This window comes from Nicotiana tabacum, chromosome 8 (assembly GCF_000715075.1).
Source record: "Nicotiana tabacum cultivar K326 chromosome 8, ASM71507v2, whole genome shotgun sequence".
In the NCBI taxonomy this organism is placed as follows: Eukaryota; Viridiplantae; Streptophyta; class Magnoliopsida; order Solanales; family Solanaceae; genus Nicotiana; species Nicotiana tabacum.
Window position 1 is genome coordinate 135,648,704 of NC_134087.1, and position 18,178 is coordinate 135,666,881.

At 38.7% G+C, this 18,178-nt stretch overlaps 1 protein-coding gene and 1 long non-coding RNA gene across 2 annotated transcripts; one reads left to right on the plus strand and one right to left on the minus strand.

Annotated features, from left to right (window-relative positions):
* Positions 1-6,674: 6,674 nt before the first annotated feature.
* Positions 6,675-7,616, plus strand: LOC107766516 (uncharacterized). The gene is made up of 2 exons (XR_012694569.1): positions 6,675-7,015; positions 7,179-7,616. It is a non-coding gene; the product is annotated as an uncharacterized LOC107766516 (long non-coding RNA).
* Positions 7,617-14,527: 6,911 nt separating this feature from the next.
* On the minus strand, positions 14,528-15,592 carry LOC107766514 (uncharacterized). Its single transcript, XM_016585311.1, has one exon. It carries the CDS (start codon positions 15,590-15,592, stop codon positions 14,528-14,530), a length of 1,065 nt encoding a protein of 354 aa, XP_016440797.1.
* Positions 15,593-18,178: the final 2,586 nt, after the last annotated feature.

Consider the following 18,178-nt stretch of genomic DNA (forward strand, 5'->3'; position numbering starts at 1 on the left):
CCCTGAATCATATCCCTAGGATGATCTGCTGCTGGGTGACCCCTACCTCTAGCGATCTGAGCTCCACCTCTAAGACCTCTACCTCCACCTCTATGTCCTCTACCCCCACCTCTAGCTGGCTGGGCAGGTTGCAGGGCAACTGGTGCCTGGATCATCGGGTGAGGACCCCGCTGCTGCGAGCTGCTGGAAGCTCGAGGGCAATATCTGGCAATGTGACTCACATCGCCGCAAGTATAACAAGCCCTCGGCTGCTGAGAATAACGAAGTAGTAGTGCACTAATAGGTGCTGATGGTGAACTGAAGAGCTGCTGGTCAGAATACTGCGGCTGAGAACCACGACCACCTGGTGTACCATGAGAAGCCTGGAGAGTTGACTGAAAAGGCCTCGAAGGATTGCCTCTAGCATAAGAATCCCTACCTCCAGACGAGGTACCACTGAATCTACCAGAATGACGGGGCCTCTTATCCGACCCATGACCACCTCCTTGAGCAAGTGCCATCTCTATCCGGCGGGCACCATCTGCCGCCTCCTGAAATGAAATCTCACTACCGGCACTCATGGCGATCTGAACGCGGATCGGCTGGGCCAATCCATCGATAAACCTCCGCACCCTCCCTCTATCGGTGGGGAGTATCAGAATGGCATGACGAGCAAGATCAATGAACCGGGTTTCATACTGGGTAACCGTCATAGGACCCTGCTGGAGACGCTCAAACTGGCTGCGAAGAGCATCTCGCTGAGTAACTGGAAGAAACTTCCCCAGAAATAACTCTGAAAATTGATCCCAGGTCAATGATGGCGACCCTGCTGGCCTGGCTAAACAGAGATCCCTCCACCAAGTCTTGGAGGATCCTGCCAGGCGAAAAGTGGCAAAGTCGACCCCATTGGTCTCTACAATGCCCATAGTCAGTAGAACCTCATGACAGCTGAAGTTGAAATCCTGAGTATCCTCTGAGGGAGTGCCACTATATGTAGTAGTGAAGAGCTTGGTGAAACGATCAAGCCTCCACAAAGCATCCGCGGACATAGCCGCACCATTACTGGACTGAGCCGCAATACCTGGCTGGGCTGCCACAACTGGCTGAACTGCCACGGCTGGCTGAACTGCTGGAACCTGAGCCTGAGGAGCTACCGGCTCTGGAGTACGAGTATCGGGAGTCTGAACTCCTCTCCCAGCCTGAGATGTGGCTGGAGCTACGGAAAGCAAACCCGCTCTATAAATGCCCTCCATAAAGCCTACCAGTCGGACCAAAGTGTCCTGAAGCACTAGAGTGGCTATGAAACCCTCTGGGACCTGAGCTGGGCCCACCGGAGCCGCTGGAGCTGGAACCCCTTCGTCATAGTCAACATGAGGCTCCACCTCTGGGACTGCCGCTTGGGGCTGAGCTCTGCCCCGGCCTCGGCCTCTGGCACGGCCTCGGCCTCGCCCTCTGCCCCTAATATGAGCTGCTGCTGGGGGCTCAGGCTGCTACGCGGTAGAAGAGGAAGCACGTGTTCTCGCCATCTGCGAAAGAATAGAGTGGGAAGACAATCAGTACTTGAGAAACAGAATCGCACGACAAGAATGAACAAGGTGAAGTTTTCCTAACTCAGTAGCCTCTGCGGGATAAATACAGACGTCTCCGTACCGATCCCTCAGACTCTACTGAGCTTGTCCGTGAGTTGTGAGACCTAAGTAACCTAGTGTTCTGATACCAACCTCACAAACTGATTAGCCAAAGCCTGCACGTCCAAAGCAAGCGGTCTCTCACCGACCGAAATATAAGCAAGACTGCCCATACTGGCTGACTTCCTACTCAAGGCATCGGCCACCACATTGGCCTTTCCCGGGTGATATAAGATAGTGATGTCATAATCTTTTAACAATTCCAACCACCTCCTCTGCCTCAAATTCAACTCCTTTTGCTTGAACAAATACTGAAGACTCTTATGATCCGTGAACACCTCACACGCCACACCATACAGATAGTGTCTCCAAATCTTCAATGCATGAACAATGACTGCCAACTCCAAATCATGCACTGGATAGTTCTTCTCATGAACCTTCAACTGCCTCGAAGCATAGGCAATGACCTTGCCATCCTGCATCAACACTGCGCCAAGTCCAATACAAGATGCATCACAATAGACTATATAGGGCCATGAACCTGTGGGCAAAACCAACACCGATGCCGTGGTGCGAGCTGCTGGAAGCTCGAGGGCAATATCTGGCAATGTGACTCACATCGCCGCAAGTATAACAAGCCCTCGGCTGCTGAGAATAACGAAGTGGTGGTGCACTGATAGGTGCTGATGGTGAACTGAAGAGATGCTGGTCAGAATACTGCGGCTGAGAACCACGACCACCTGGTGTACCATGAGAAGCCTGGAGAGCTGACTGAAAGGGCCTCGAAGGATGGCCTCTAGCATAAGAATCCCTACCTCCAGACGAGGTACCACTGAATCTACCAGAATGACGGGGCCTCTTATCCGACCCATGATCACCTCCTTGAGCAAGTGCCATCTCTATCCGGCGGGCACCATCTGCCGCCTCCTGAAATGAAATCTCACTACCGGCACTCATGGCCATCTGAACACGGATCGGCTGGGCCAATCCATCGATAAACCTCTGCACCCTCTCTCTATCGGTGGGGAGTATCACAATGGCATGACGAGCAAGATCAATGAACCGGGTCTCATACTGGGTAACCGTCATAGGACCCTGCTGGAGACGCTCAAACTGCCCGCGAAGAGCATCTCGCTGAGTAACTGGAAGAAACTTCCCCAGAAATAACTCTGAAAACTGATCCCAGGTCAATGATGGCGACCCTGCTGGCCTGGCTAAACAGAAATCCCTCCACCAAGTCTTGGCGGATCCTGCCAAGCAGTGCCACTATATGTAGTAATGAAGAGCTTGGTGAAACGATCAAGCCTCCACAAAGCATCCGCGGACATAGCCGCACCATCACTGGACTGAGCCACAATACCTGGCTGGGCTGCCACAGCTGGCTGAACTGCCACGGCTGGCTAGATATTAGGATTTTAACTTAATTCAAATAAGGAAAAGTTTAATAGCTAAAATTTTGATTTATTTCAAAATCTTAAATATTAAGTGAATAATTAAATAATAATTTTGTCTAATGTAAAATCTATTTTTAAAGGATAAAAAAAGCGAACGATATTTCGCTAAAGGCCTTCGTGCTTTTAATATAGTATAGATATATATGTATATATATATATATATATATATATATATATATATATATATATATATAATCAGATTTACCAATAATTGAAGGACCAAATTAAATATGCTGCTATGATAACTAAAAATTTATACATACATACATACATACATACATACATACATACATACATACATATATATATATATATATATATATATATATATATATATATATATATATATATATATATATATATATATCAGATTTACCAATAATTGAAGGACCAAATTAAATATGCTGCTATGATAACTAAAAATTTTACATTAGACGGTTTGCACAACTAAAACATGTTGAAGTCTTGAAGAGCAGCGATTTGAGTACGTAATGTTAAAGATGGCTTGATATATATATATAAAAGGGAGAAGAAAAACAAGAGAGAACAAGAAGAAAAACACTCTGAAGAAAACCCCTCCAACCAACTTTTCATCATCAACCAAAATCCCTCTCCCAAAACACTTTGTAAAATATTTCTTTATGAATACTTTAGTACTTCCTCCTCTAAGCTTGTAAAATAAATAAGTCTTTATGCTTATGTGTGATCGTTTTTAATTCTCAAAGCTCAGTAGACTTTTTTGGGTTTCCCGAAAGGGAAATCTCTCTCCTATAAGCATGTAAGTTACTCATCTTTATCTAAATTATGTTTCTGCTAGATATTACCCCTGTTTATTTTAATTTTTTTTGTTATTCTGTATAGTTTTATGTTTCATGTTCATATGCTCGATTATTAGATATCACTCTTAGTATATGGTTAGCTTCCCAATTTCTTAACAATTATGATGGATTAACCTGTAAATTCCTAGGAGAAACTGGTTAAGTAAAACCCGAAAACAATTAAGAAGGGTATAAGTGCTTAACCATGGCCGCGGTGAGGTTAATGAAATAAGAGTTAAGAAAAGTGTTAAAATCTTTAAAAGATTGGGAAGAAGAGATGAACAGAGTGAATTAAAAAAAAAGAGTAGTAAAGGGGTAATCTCAGTTCATAATTTAGATAATATGGTAACTATACAAGTCTATAGAATAAGAGAGAGAGAGTACCGAGTAGGATTTTTCACAACATAAGAGTTTAATCGCAAAAAATAATTTTATGTCCAATAATCGTAATAACTATACAAATCCAGAAAGCTTTGCTAGGAGCCTTACTCAAAGTTTGGAAGAATTTATATTAGACATAGAAACCGAATTTTATTCGATAGTAGATTTGGCCGTACATTTTATATATCTATAATACAATAGTAGTAGTATAGTGTATATATATATATATATATATATATATATATATATATATATATATATATATATATATTTAAGATTATCTCTTTTTTAGTTTTTTAACTTAATATATATATAAGCCAAACTCTTTTTTAGTTTTTTAACTTAACCCATATGAATATGAATCTTGAGTTATTCTTCCTCAATTTAGTTTAACCCATTGAAATAATTAAAACCGCGAACATTAGGGGAAGATGTCAAAGGACAAAGCGTCAAATATCACCTACTCTGTGTGACTGAATATAGACACATTCAATGGAACCAACATGTAATTACTGAATGTACAAGGAGATTATGGACGACTTTAATTTCCATTATTGATCAATATTAATTAATATATGTACGTCTCTTAAGAAAATATTAATTAAAATGGATTTTGAACTATTTTACCATTATTTTAAGATATAGTTTTCCTTTGTTGAATATTTATTCTATTTTTGTGCTATCTCCATCTTCAAGAACAATTACTATTAAGGGTGAAATGGAAAAATAATAATTAATTTTGTCTTGAATTTCTAAAATGACAAATAATTTGAAATAGCTGTTTTAGAAATCACGAAAGATGATTTGAGTCGGAGGAAGTACTACCTCCGGTTCACAATAAGTGACCAATTTGCTTTTTTATTTTTGTCCAAAATAAGTGTCCATTTATATAATCAAGAACGAATTCAATTTGTTTTTACAAGATTACCCTTATGTACATATCCCTAAAAAGTTTTTTAACTCTTCACATTAAATATTTAATTAATGATAATTTAGTCATACTAGGTATTTTTGTATAGAATTTAGTATTTTCTTAATGGGCGTGCCCATAGGCGGACCCACATGAAGCGTAGAGGGGTCACCGGAACCCGATAGCCTCGGCAGAAATCGTGTATATATATTTGTATATATGACAAAGACCCATTAAATATTTTGATGTGCCCCTTTAAATAAAAGATGGATTGCTCCACTGGTTGGGCATTCTGCATTTATTGCCTTGCAAACTAGTTACCCGACCTGGGTTCAAGACCCGATGCTAGTGATTTTTTCCATTTTATTCTTTTTCTCTTTGGATTCATGTATATCCTGTATTTAGTGCTTAACTTGGTTTTTTTTCTTTATCTTTTCTAAGTTTATAAACAATTATTTAGCACTAGTACATAATAGTTAACTTCTACACAAAATTGTTTGAAATTCCTTTGAGAAATATCTTTCGAGACATCGAAAAGGTAACAGAGAGACATAAAAATATATCGAAGCACATTGGAAGGGGGAAGAAACCTTCGCCGGGTGATGCATGTCTGGCTATCCCTAATCTAAATCATATACTGTTACAAAGATAATGTTTCAATATAAGAAATACAATGTGACGGAAGTCATTCTCCTCGAAATGTCTTGGAAAATTAGTCAACTTTTTCTGACCTTTTTGTTCGAGGTTTAGTTAGTGAGAAAAATATTTATTAAAGATTGATACTAGTGTTAGTAAATTTGATAGTGTTTTGATTGATAATTAAGTTTATAAGCATTACCATTTTCTTGACATGTATAATAGAGTAATAAGTAATTCAATAAAAAATTTCCCAAAACGGTAATAAAAAAACTCTAAAAATCATTCCGCCTTCAAGGATCACTTCGGCAAAGTAGCAGACATCTGTCGATTCAACGACAGTGACTGAGACTCTACTTGAACTGTTTAACAGACCTTTAATCCTGATCTTATTCGACTAAGTTTTTGATATTTTTGAACATCTTTTCGGTCACTGACTCAAAGTCACTAAGTTTTCAAGGAGTTAGCACGTAAGATTTTGTCATTACTAGTTGACATATCTATGTCAATGGCGGTGCCCCCGCTGCGCTCAAATTATGGATCTGCAGGCGTGCCTCAAGCAAATTAATCACTTATTGTGGACCGGAGGGCGTAATAAATTATTCTCGAAAAGGATTATTATTTTTGTTGCTACTTTTGGTTATCCCTATGTTAGATTTAATACTCTGCTGTGTACCATTAATAAAAATGATTAAACATGGATATTACGTTAGATAAACGGACCATCCAACTTGGTAATTGTGGACCAAGGAAGAGACAATGGCGTGATGGAAATAAATTTCTGTACTAGGTAAAAGCTGCTTATTACTATTATTATTATTATTTAGGAAGTGCAGAATTAAATCGAAAGAAGTATCAATATGAAAACACATGTCATTCATCTGCTAAATTAACACGGTTTGGTGCATACACAGAATCTAATACGTAAGTTTTTATTTGTACTCCACTCTCTGTGGTGTTTTACAGTAGTATAAATAGGGAAACAGATGTATAGCTTATGATCATCACATAGCGCTTCGCTATTCTTCTTAACTCATTTGCTTACTGTGTAAGAGAGATTGTTAGAAAACTCATTTGCTTCTTCAAAGTAAACTATATTAATTGTATGGCCGCCACTTTACATAACCGTGGACTTGTGAGCTTGGGGAAGCAAATTCTGAACCAATTCAGCTATGCAAATTCTGCTAACTCATCTACCCTCTCTGCCTGGTATAATTTTGTACATATATATGTCTTTGCTTAGTTCTTTTATATATCCTTTTATGCTTTCTTGCATGTTGTTGTTGTTACTGACGAGTAATGTTTTTGTAGTGAATTAGTACTAGCTATTCGCCATTTTATTAATCTTGAATTAATTAAATGGCTGGTGTAGTTGGTGCAGGAAGGCGGTACACATATCAGTGTATGACAAGAATCTGGAGGAATATATTTCGTCGGTAGCTGATGAAATAGTCGGGGTGGGATCAGACAAGTACTGGACTCCTCATCCTCAAACTGGGGTATTTGGGCCACCCACTCATAATATTATCTGCGGTGACCCTCGTTGTTCTGTAGACTCTGTCTTGGAACAGAAGACCTTTTTTCGCGCTCTCGAGGATCTGGAGAAGCCAACCTACTCTTAAGTCTCACAAAACATATGCTAGTACTAGCTGGTAATTGGAGAGGTGAAAGGTGTAACTATGAGTCTATGATATGTCACAATATATGGACTACAGAATAAGACTGTCTCTCACCTCTGTACTGCTTTTAAATGTTCATATGGTGTAATAGAAAGTCTTTTCCTATTATTAGCAAGTGCTATTTAAGTCCATGTAATTGTAGAAAATACCTATGACATTTTACATTATTACAAATTTGGTGTAAATTTCTCTAAGTGGTCACTCAAGTTGACCAAGTTAGTACTAAGTAGACTCGCTCAACTATTGGAAAAATATTCAAAATATCAAATTACAGACACCGTTGAAGCTTCATTCCGTCAACAGAACTTGTAAGTTGTAATTTCTTTTTAACTTTAAGTAGTTTATTACATATACCATGTCTGATAAAGATCATATTTTAAGGTTATTCCGCCGACACCAAAAAACCCGACCCAATTAAGTAAAACCGCACCCGTGTACTGAAAGTACAACCACGAGACGAAAAGAGTAAAAGCAGTAAAGAGTAATAGTAAGACACACATGATTTATACTGGTTCGGTACCGTTGTGGTACTTACATCCAATTTCCCTTGGGTCACAAGGATTCCCTTAAGATCTTTGAATAAAGTTACAAAATTGATGGTTTTTGTGTTTACCACCAACGTATGGAATCAACACTTGAGTTCTAATCGATTGACACAACTTTCTTTTGTACTCTAGATCTCTCTATCTTTTGAAGCACTGATAACTCATAATTACGGTGTTTGAATTAAGAAGTAGACAGATTCGGAATACACTTTTTGTAGTTGCGTAATCTTCTTCTTGAGAGAGCAGCCTTCTTATATAAGAGAAAAGAGCCGTTGAGTCCTTTTCGAAATTCGAGGCACAAGATCTTTAATTAAGTGATTTGACCTAAGAGGTACCTCTTTGAATCTTGCTCTTTGACTAGCCCAGATTCGAATGTGACCTTCCTTGTCACAGCTGAATTCAAGGAGAGATTAATTCGTAAGCGTGGTCTTCGAAACTGGAGTGACCATGATTGGTAATCTGAGTTCCCTTGATCGAGTCAATCTGCTTCTTGATTGATCATTAATGCAGTAACTGAATCTTCATTCTTTCCTTGATTGAGGACGAATCAATCTTCTTCTTGATTGATCATTAATGCAGTAACTGTTTCTTCATTCTTCCTTTATTTTGAATCTAGTAGCAATTTTGCTAAGCATCTTCATTCTTTCCTTTTTGTTTGTCCCGAAAATATAACATAAGATAATATTGTCATCATTGAAACTTAACCTTAAAACCTATCAATCTCCCCCTTTTTATGATGACAATCAAGAAGGAGTAAACAAGTTTAAAGAAAATTGAGATACTTCTCTTTTAAGGAGTTGCTCCCACTGAGCTAGTGCTTCCCTTGAATTGTTCCTATATTTGGAAAGTTGTGCTCATGTCTTCCCCTGAGTGTTTACCCACCTTTTTTTCTCCCCCTTTGACATCAATAAAAAAGGAATATAATATAATATACAGAAACACAGAGCAATATAATGTACATACTAAAAGGGGTTAGAGCAGTAGAGCCTTCAGCAGAGAGGCTTAGGTTAGTATAGACCAAAAAATAATTATCTAAAGGCCACTATTAAAAACAGCAAAAAACATAAGTTGTTTGTCACAAAACAGCCAGAGATAATTAATGACGTCCCAAAAAGTATTTGAGGGTCTTGATCACTTTGGTGCAGAAGGAGTCATAGGAGTTGTCAACATCCTTGACGAGCTTATCCGTCTTTTCAGTCATGGAATTGAAGGCCATGGTTCCATGTCTCCTTGTAGCCCCTATGTCTATCCGTAGCTTTGCCACGCCTGAACCTGTCTCCTTAGAGACTTCTCTGATTTTATCTACCTGTTCTTTCATTCCCACCAGCAGCAGCTTGACTTCATCAAGGTGTTGTTGAATGTGTGGAAGGCTCTAGGAGGTAGTCGACTGAAGAACTAGTTGATCAACTTGAACATCAACCGGAGCTGGAGCACTATCAACCTTGGCCCTCTTAACCCATCCATTTTCACCCAATGAGTAACCGATCATAGAAAAAGCAATTTTATCATAGGTACTGGAGATGTGCTTGGGTGTAAAGGGTGCCAAGTCAACCTTCATAACTTCCAGAATATGAGAGATAAGAATACCATAGGGCAGACAAGCAGCAGAAGAGGAAATATTCCTGATACTCTCAAGGATATATTGACGAATCCATACAAACAAATTAAGACATTTGTTGTTGACCAGACAATAGAGGACAAAGATATCTCTAGTGGACAATGAACTTAGAGACCCAAACCTGAAAAGTAGAGTAGTGGCAATCATGTGGGCCAAAACACGGTGTTCAAACTTTAAATTTTTGGGGCCAATGTCAGGGGAATTATAAGACAAGAAAATTTTTGCTTCTTCAAGAGACACTTCAAAGTTTTTGGGCCAAGAATTTTGGACAAACACATCATACCCACTAAATTTGGCAGAAAAAATCTTTTCAAATTGGTAGGAGTCCAACACAATTCTAGTACCTAAGACCATAGATTCTAAGTCATCCTTATCATTCACAAACAGATTTGCATAAAATATTCTCACATGTTCTTCATATACAGAATTTCCAAGAGTGTCAAACAGAGGGGAAATGTGATGAAAATCAAAAATTGCAGTCACATCACAATGAAGACTTTGCATAAAAGGGAGACCTACACAACGTCCATAAGTCATGGATTTTGACATATAGGACTCAAACCTTACCTTTTCACTGGGGCCATAGAAGATCAACTTGTCTTCCAGACCAAAATTCAAACGTTCTACCTTGCCCTTTTTGCATGCAGCCTTTTTGGGGATTTGCTCCATGGGTCATTTTCTGGCCTTTTTCTAGCTAATGGAGTGATTTTCAAATGAGGCGCTGCTATCATTGTCAGTCTTGAGAAGGTCTGAATCAGTAGATGATTCTACATCCACCGTTTCTTCTGTATTGAGAGGTTTTTGAAACCTACGGCTTTGTCTGGTTGTAGAGGAAGGGTTTCTTTTGGCCATGGAGAAATCGAAGGTTTGGTAGAGAATGAGGAGAGTATTTGGAAGAGGGAGGTTTTTTTTATCAAGGATTTGAGATAAGTGAAGGGGCATCTTGGTTATCGGAAGGGTCAAGTATACACGGAGGTGATGGTTCTGAATGACTGCAAGTAATATTTACACTTTCACAGTAAAATTAATTAATACATAGATAATTAAGGAAATAAAATATACTGAAAGCGTGTAAAATAATTTAACCACTTAAAAAAGTAATTGATTTACAAATTTGGCAGAATGCCAATCTTTTTTCGAAGGATACAAAATCTTTCTTCTAAAAGAGATTTAGTGAAAATATCAGCAAGTTGAGAATCCGTGCTAATGAATTCTAATACAATATCACCTTTTGCAACATGATCACGAATAAAATGATGTTTAATTTCTATATTCTTTGCTCTAGAATGATGCACATAATTTTTAGATGTTTAATCTGGTTGAGATAGCACTGGTGTTGTCGCAAAAAATAGGAGTAGTAGTAAGACATAAATCATAGTCAAGCAGTTGTTGCATGATCCATAAACTTGTGTACAATAACTTCCAACAGCTAGGTATTCTGCCTCAGTTGTTGAAAGAGCAATACAATATTATTTCTTGCTGTGCCAAGATACTAATGCATTTTCCAGCAATTGACATGCCCCACTAGTACTTTTCCTATCAGTTTTGTCTCCTGCAAAATCAGCATATGAAAAGCCTATTAAGGAAAAATTGTTAGAATGATCATACCATAGGCCGAATTCAGAAATACCAATTAAATATCTAATAATGCGTTTAACAACAGTCAAATGGCATTCCTTAGGAGCTACTGAAATCTAGCACATTTGCATACACTAAACATAATATCTGAGTCGACTAGCAGTTAAATAAAGTAGAGATCCAATCATTCCTCTATACATAGTTTCATCAACCATTTTTCCATTGTTGTCATCATCTAACACAGTAGTTGGACTCATAGGAGTGCCAATAGTCTTAGCATTTTCCATTCCAAACTTTTTGATAAGCTCTTTGGTGTACTTAGTTTGGCTGATGAAAATTCCTTTAGGAGACTGCTTGATTTGAAGTCCAAGGAAGAAGGTTAGTTCTCCCATCATGCTCATCTCAAATTCACCTTTCATGGAAAGAGAAAATTCTTCACAAAGAGTAGTGTTAGGGTTACCAAAGATAATATCGTCAACGTAAATTTGAGTAATGAGATTACCAGAATTTGATTGCTTAATAAAAAGAGTTGTATCTATGTTACCTCGTTTGAAACCTTGATTCAAAAGAAAAGAACTTAACTTTTCATACCATGCTCGCGGAGCTTGATTGAGACCGTACAAGGCTTTAGTCAGCTTGTATACATGGTTTGGAAGAGTGGCATTTGCAAACCCACGAGGTTGCTTCACGTATACTTCTTCAGATATATAACCATTTAGGAACGCACTTTTAACATCCATCTGATATAGTTTGAATCCTTTGTGAGCGGCAAAGGCAAGTAAAATTCGGATGGATTCAAGTCTTGCCACAGGTGCAAAGGTTTCATCATAGTCGATTCTTTCTTGTTGAGAGTAACCTTGAGCCACCAGTATTGCTTTATTTCGAACGACTTGGCCTAATTCATCCAATTTATTTCTGAAAACCCATTTAGTCCCAACAACAGAGGAGTTTTGAGATTTTGGAACTACTTCCCAGACTTTGTTTTTCTCAAAGTGATCTAATTCTTCTTTCATAGCATTGATCTAATGAGAATCCTTTAGAGATTTATCACTCTTATTGGGCTCAATTTGAGAAATGAGAGCTACATGAGACTTGTTCTTTTGTGATCTCCTTGTAGTTATTCCTTCCTGTGGATCTCCTATAATGAATTTGTGAGGGTATCCTGGTTCGTTCCTCCATTCATTTGGAGTATTAACTGAAGAGATCTTTTCCATGTTAGTCGACTGATCTGGTTGAGATGAGTCATGATCTTCTGAAGGAGCTTCAGCTGGTTGAGTCTGTTGATTAGCTGACTCACTTTGATGATCTTTACCTACAATAACAGATTTTGGAGCACACAAAATTTCCTCATCTTCAGGAACATGTTCATTCCTTGGACGAGGGTTAGTATCAATAAAAATAACATGAATAGATTCTTCAATGCATAAGGTTCTCTTATTATAAACTCTGTAAGCTCTACTTGAGGGGGAGTAACCAAGAAATATACCTTTATCACTCTTTGGATCAAACTTACCCACATTATCCTTACCATTGTTATGAACAAATCATTTGCATCCGAAAGGGTGGAAGTAGCTGATGTTTGGTTTCTTACCATTCCATAGTTCATAGGGAGTCTTTTTGAGAATAGGATGAATGAGACATACGTTAATAATATGAAATGCTGTACTTACAGCTTCTGCCCAGAAATGATGAGGTAAAGAGTTTTCCACTATCATGGTTCTTGCCATATCCTGCAAGGTTCTATTTTTCCGCTCTACTACACCATTCTACTTAGGAGATCTAGGTGAAGAGAAATTATGGGAGATTCTTTGATCATCGCAGAAATTTTCAAACTCTCTGCTTTCAAACTCTCCTCCATGATCACTCTTGATTGTAGAGATGTAGTAACCCTTCTCACATTGAACCTTCTTACAAAAGACTTCAAAATTCTTTAAGGCATCATCTTTATGACTAAGAAATATAACCCACGTGAATCTAGAGAAATCATATACGATAACAAAAGCATATTTCTTACCTCCGATACTAGGAGTTCTACTGGGGCCAAATAAATCCATATGCAGCAATTGAAGAGGTTTAGAGGTTGAAACAATGTCTTTAACTTTGAAAGAGGATCGAGTTTGTTTTTCTAATTGACATGCATCACATATATGATCTTTTGAAAAATCCAATTTTGGAAGACCAACGACAATGTCATGTTTTAAAAGTTATTGAATGGTGTACATGCTTGCATGCCCAAGTTTCCTATGCCAAATCCAGGGATCTTCAATTATAGAAGAAAGACAAATTTGAACCCCAAAGTTTTCTAAGTTTTTGATAGTATAAACATTTCTGTCCCTATTACCAGAGAGAATGATGTTACCTGATTCGTCTTCTATGAACCAACCATGTTTCTTAATACGAACCTCATAATCATTGTCACATAGTTGACTGATGCTAAGAAGATTGTACCCGAGTTCATCTACTAAGTAAACTTCATCCACATCATATGTAGAGCTTAAAGGAACCTTTCCAACACCAATAACAATTCCTTTAGATTTTTCACCAAAAGTAACTGTTCCTCCATCTAGCTTGGTGACTGATTTGAACAATTGTTTGTAACCCGTCATATGTCTGGAACACGCGCTGTAGAGATACTATTTTACTTTTCAATTCTTCTTGTGGTGTTCCTGCAAAACAAGATTACTTTTTTTAGGTACCCAAGCCTGTTTGGGTCCTGACTGGTTAGATTTTTGAGAGTTAGTTTGATTTGAAGATTTTGGTCTCCAAATCTACCTCCTGTAGTTTTTGAACCTGTAATGATTTGAGGCGTGACCTCTTTTACCACAATAGGTGCAAGATGAGTTGTTGAAGTTTCTAGAATTATTCTCAGCTCTAATTCTGTTCCTGCAATTGTTAGTGCTCTGACCATTTTTATCACAAAAGGAACACGCTATTTTATTTCTAATAGGGGCGTTCTGATCAGTTTTGACTGAGCTAGAACTTGAGGTTTTTTAGACCATTCAATTGAAGCCTCAGTTCGTTTACTTATTCTTGAAATATATCACGTTCAATTTCGCATACTTCTAGTTTTAGGGCCCAATCCTTCTTTTTTCTTCCTCTTTCTCTTTTGACTTTTCTGAGTTCATTTACTACTCTTTTTATGTCTGCAAGAGCAATATCAACAAATTCTTGAAGTTCATAACAAGTTGGACATAAAGGAGTACGTACCTCACTAGTTCCTTCATCCAACGGCAAACAGGGTCTTCTTAAATCATCTTCTTCATTGTTGATGTCTGTCATTAGTCCAAGTTTATCTGATTCTTCATTGTCGGATAAGAGCCATAAAGCACATGTTGGCAATTTCCTCATGATCAGATTCCTCCCCATCACTCCATGCTCCAAAATCTTTCTTCTTTTGCACGTTTCTGCTAAGCTTCCTTTTTAATTTAGGACACTCAGATTGAACGTCCGACCTTTCCATATTCGTAGCATCTTCCATCATTTTATCTGTTTCATTGCTCGCCCTTCCTTTTCTGAAATTAAACTTACCTCTTCTATAGTTTTTGTTTCTTCTCATCATGTTGGTCATAACTTGTGAGAGCATTGCAATGTTTTCATCTTTTTCTCCTCCTTCTACTTCATCTTCATTTTCAGGTTCAGCCATAGTTGCCTTGAAAGCAACAATTTTCTTTTTCTCTTGAATTTGTCTATCAAGATGAGTTTTCTCGAAAGCAATCAAGTCACCTCTGAGTTCATCATAGGATATTTTGTCCAAATCTTGACATTCTAAAGCGATAACTTTTGGTTGCCAGATTGTAGGTAGACTTCTAAGGATCTTTCTAACATGTTCGCCACTTTTAATAGATCTTCCAAATGATTTGAGGTCTCCAAGGATTTTGCTGAATTTGGAAAATATTTCTTCAACAGATTCTCCATCCTTCATTTGAAATAATTCATATTCCTTAACCAGGAGATTTATTCTAGTCTTTTTCACTTTGTTGGTTCCTTTATAAGTGACTTCCAGTTTATCCCACATTTCTTTTGCAGTCTCACAACTGGATATTTTTTCATATTCTTCTCCACCGATAGCGTTGTACAGTTGATTTTTTGCTTTTGCATTTACAGTGATAACAACAGCTTGTTCATCAGTGTAATCATCTAAATCTAGAGGATTAGTTGATGTGATGACTTCACCATTTGCATCCTTCATGGGAGGAATTGGAAGATTTCTTTTTTTAATCACACACCATACTTTGATGTCATATGACATGGTATATGTTTCCATGCGAACTTTCCAATGAGAAAAATGCTGACTATTGAAGTAAGGAGGTCGAACCTGAGAGGTTCCTTCTTGAAAGAAAGCACCGACAATAGTTTTGGATCCCATTGATCTTTTTCTCACTAGCGGTAAAACACAGATTGTGAGCCTTGCTCTGATACTAATTGAAAGTACAAGAGGGGGGTGTGATGACCCGGCTAGTCGTCTCATGAATTACCGCTCCGTTTCTCCCATTTCTACTTCTTATAGCCTGGTCTATCGGTTCTATATGTGATCAGGTTGGTTGACTCGGGTTCAGGAAGGATTTGGTAATGTTTGAGATACTTAGTCTCTTTTGAGGAAGCTTAAGTTGAAAATGTCAACCGGATGTTGACTTATGTGTTAGATGGCTCGGATGTGAGTTTCGATGGTTTGGATAGCTTCGGAAGGTGATTTGGGACTTAGGAGCGTGATCAGAATGAGCTTTGGAGGTCCAGAGTAGATTTAGGCTTGAATTGGCGAAATTGGATTTTTGGCGATTTCCGATTGATAGGTGAGATTTTGATATAGGGGTCGGAATGGAATTCCGAGAGTTGTAGTATTTCTGTTCTGTTGTATCATTTGGGATGTGTGTGCAAAATTTCAGGTCATTCGGACGTGGTTTGGTTGGGTTTTTGATCAAAAGCGTAATTTTGAAGATTTTAGAATTCTTAGGCTTGAATCCGATGCAAATTTGGTGTTTTGATGTTGTTTTGAGCGTTCCGGTGTCCTCAGGTGAGTTTTGGGTGGTAATCGGACCATTTCATGTTGTTTGGAATTGCAGAAAAACTGCTGAGTGTTGCAGAGAAATTAGAACTTCGCGTTCGCAAGTAGGTCCTCGCGTTCGCGTTCGCGAGTAGGTCCTTGCGTTCGCGAAGGGTTAGTTGGTGAAGGCTGGAATTTTAGCCTTCGCGTTCGTGAGGAAGGATATGCGTTCGCAAAGGGGATGGTTGATTAGGAATTGCATTCGCGAGAATCGGAGCACGTTCACGTAGAGAAAATTGGTCAGCTGGGTTTGAGTTTGAGTTGTTCATCGCGTTCGCGAGAGAGGGGGTGCGTTTGCGAAGAGTTGTCTGAGGAAGCATCACGTTCGCGATGGGCAGGTCGCGATTGCGAAGAGGAATTTTTTGGTCAAAGTTGATTTGTGCTTCGCGAACGCGAGGCGTTGACCGCGTTCGCGAAGAAGGAAATGAGGCCTGGGCAGAATGTTAAAATAGTCGTCTTGTCCACGATTTTAGGGTTTATTTCCACCATTTTTGAGCGAATTTGGAGCTTTTTGAAGATGATTGAAGAGGGATTCAAGGGGAAACACTTGGAGGTAAGATTCATGGACTTAACACTCGATTTTAATGTGAATTCCACCTAATTATTCATTGAAATTAAGCCTGAAATTGAAGAACTAGGGCTTGAAATTGGAGACCTAGAAATTGGGATTTGAGGGGTCATTTATGGTTGGATTTTGATGCTTTTGGTATGAATGAACTCGAGAAGTGATAAGGAATCCATTGATGTGTTTTTTATCGGAATCCGAGACGTGGGCCCGGGGGTCGGGTTTTGGTAATTTCAGGATTTATATTGTAAATTGAATATTTTCGCTTGGGCTTCGTTCCCTTAGCATATTTTGACGTCGTGATTATGATTTTGGATAGATTCAATGCGAGTGGAGGCTGATTCGAGGGGAAAAGGCGTCGCAGGCTAGAGATTTGACCGGATTGAGGTGAGTAATGATTGTAAATGATGTCCTGAGGGTATGAAATCCCGGATTCCACATCGTTGTGCTATATTGAGGTGAAACACACACTAGAGGACAAACGTGGGGTAGTGCATTGTTGGGGATTGAGACTTAGTCCGTCCCAAATGACTATTTTACCGCATATTTGACTGACATCTATTTGCTATCATCTTGTTTTGGGCTGAATGTTATATTTGGGCCTCGTGCCAACTATTTTAACCCTTAGGAGATTTTTATTGATATTTCCTCACTGTTTTGACTTTATACTTGAACTCAGTCATGCTATATTCTACTGTTTTTCATAACTCAGCCATGTTTACTCTACTTTAACATTTAAATGATGTTTTGGGCTAAGCACTATGTTTTACTATTGCCAGAGTGGCTTGTGAGGATTTTCGACTAAGTAAGGCCGATGGCTTATGTTGTGATGGAACACTGATTATGATTATGAGGTCGAGGGCCTGAGATATGTACGCCACGAGGTGGCTTGTTGATATGAGGCCGATAGCCTAGTGATGATGCCACGAGATGGCTTGATGTTGTACTTGGGCCGTAAGGGGCCACTCCAGGAGTCTGCATACCCATAGTGAGCGTGGGTACCCATTGTGATGTGAGATAAAGCCCGAGGGGCTGGTATTGTTCTGAGATATTGACCGAGGGGAGGATTTGTTGACATTGTTCCCGAGGGGCGAACCTTTATGTGCTTATCTTCCTTATTGCCTGTCATTTACCTGCTTAATTGTTAAAATGGCCTTTTATGAAGTTTAAACTGAACTGAAGTGATTTTTACATATCTTTACTAATTCACTATTTTACTAGCTTTTTTTACTGCTTCATTATAGCCTATAATATGCGTTACGTGATTTCTTGCTTTCAGTCTTTATTTATGATTATTACTCACTGAGTTGGAGTACTCACTTTACTCCCTGCATTCCGTGTGCAAA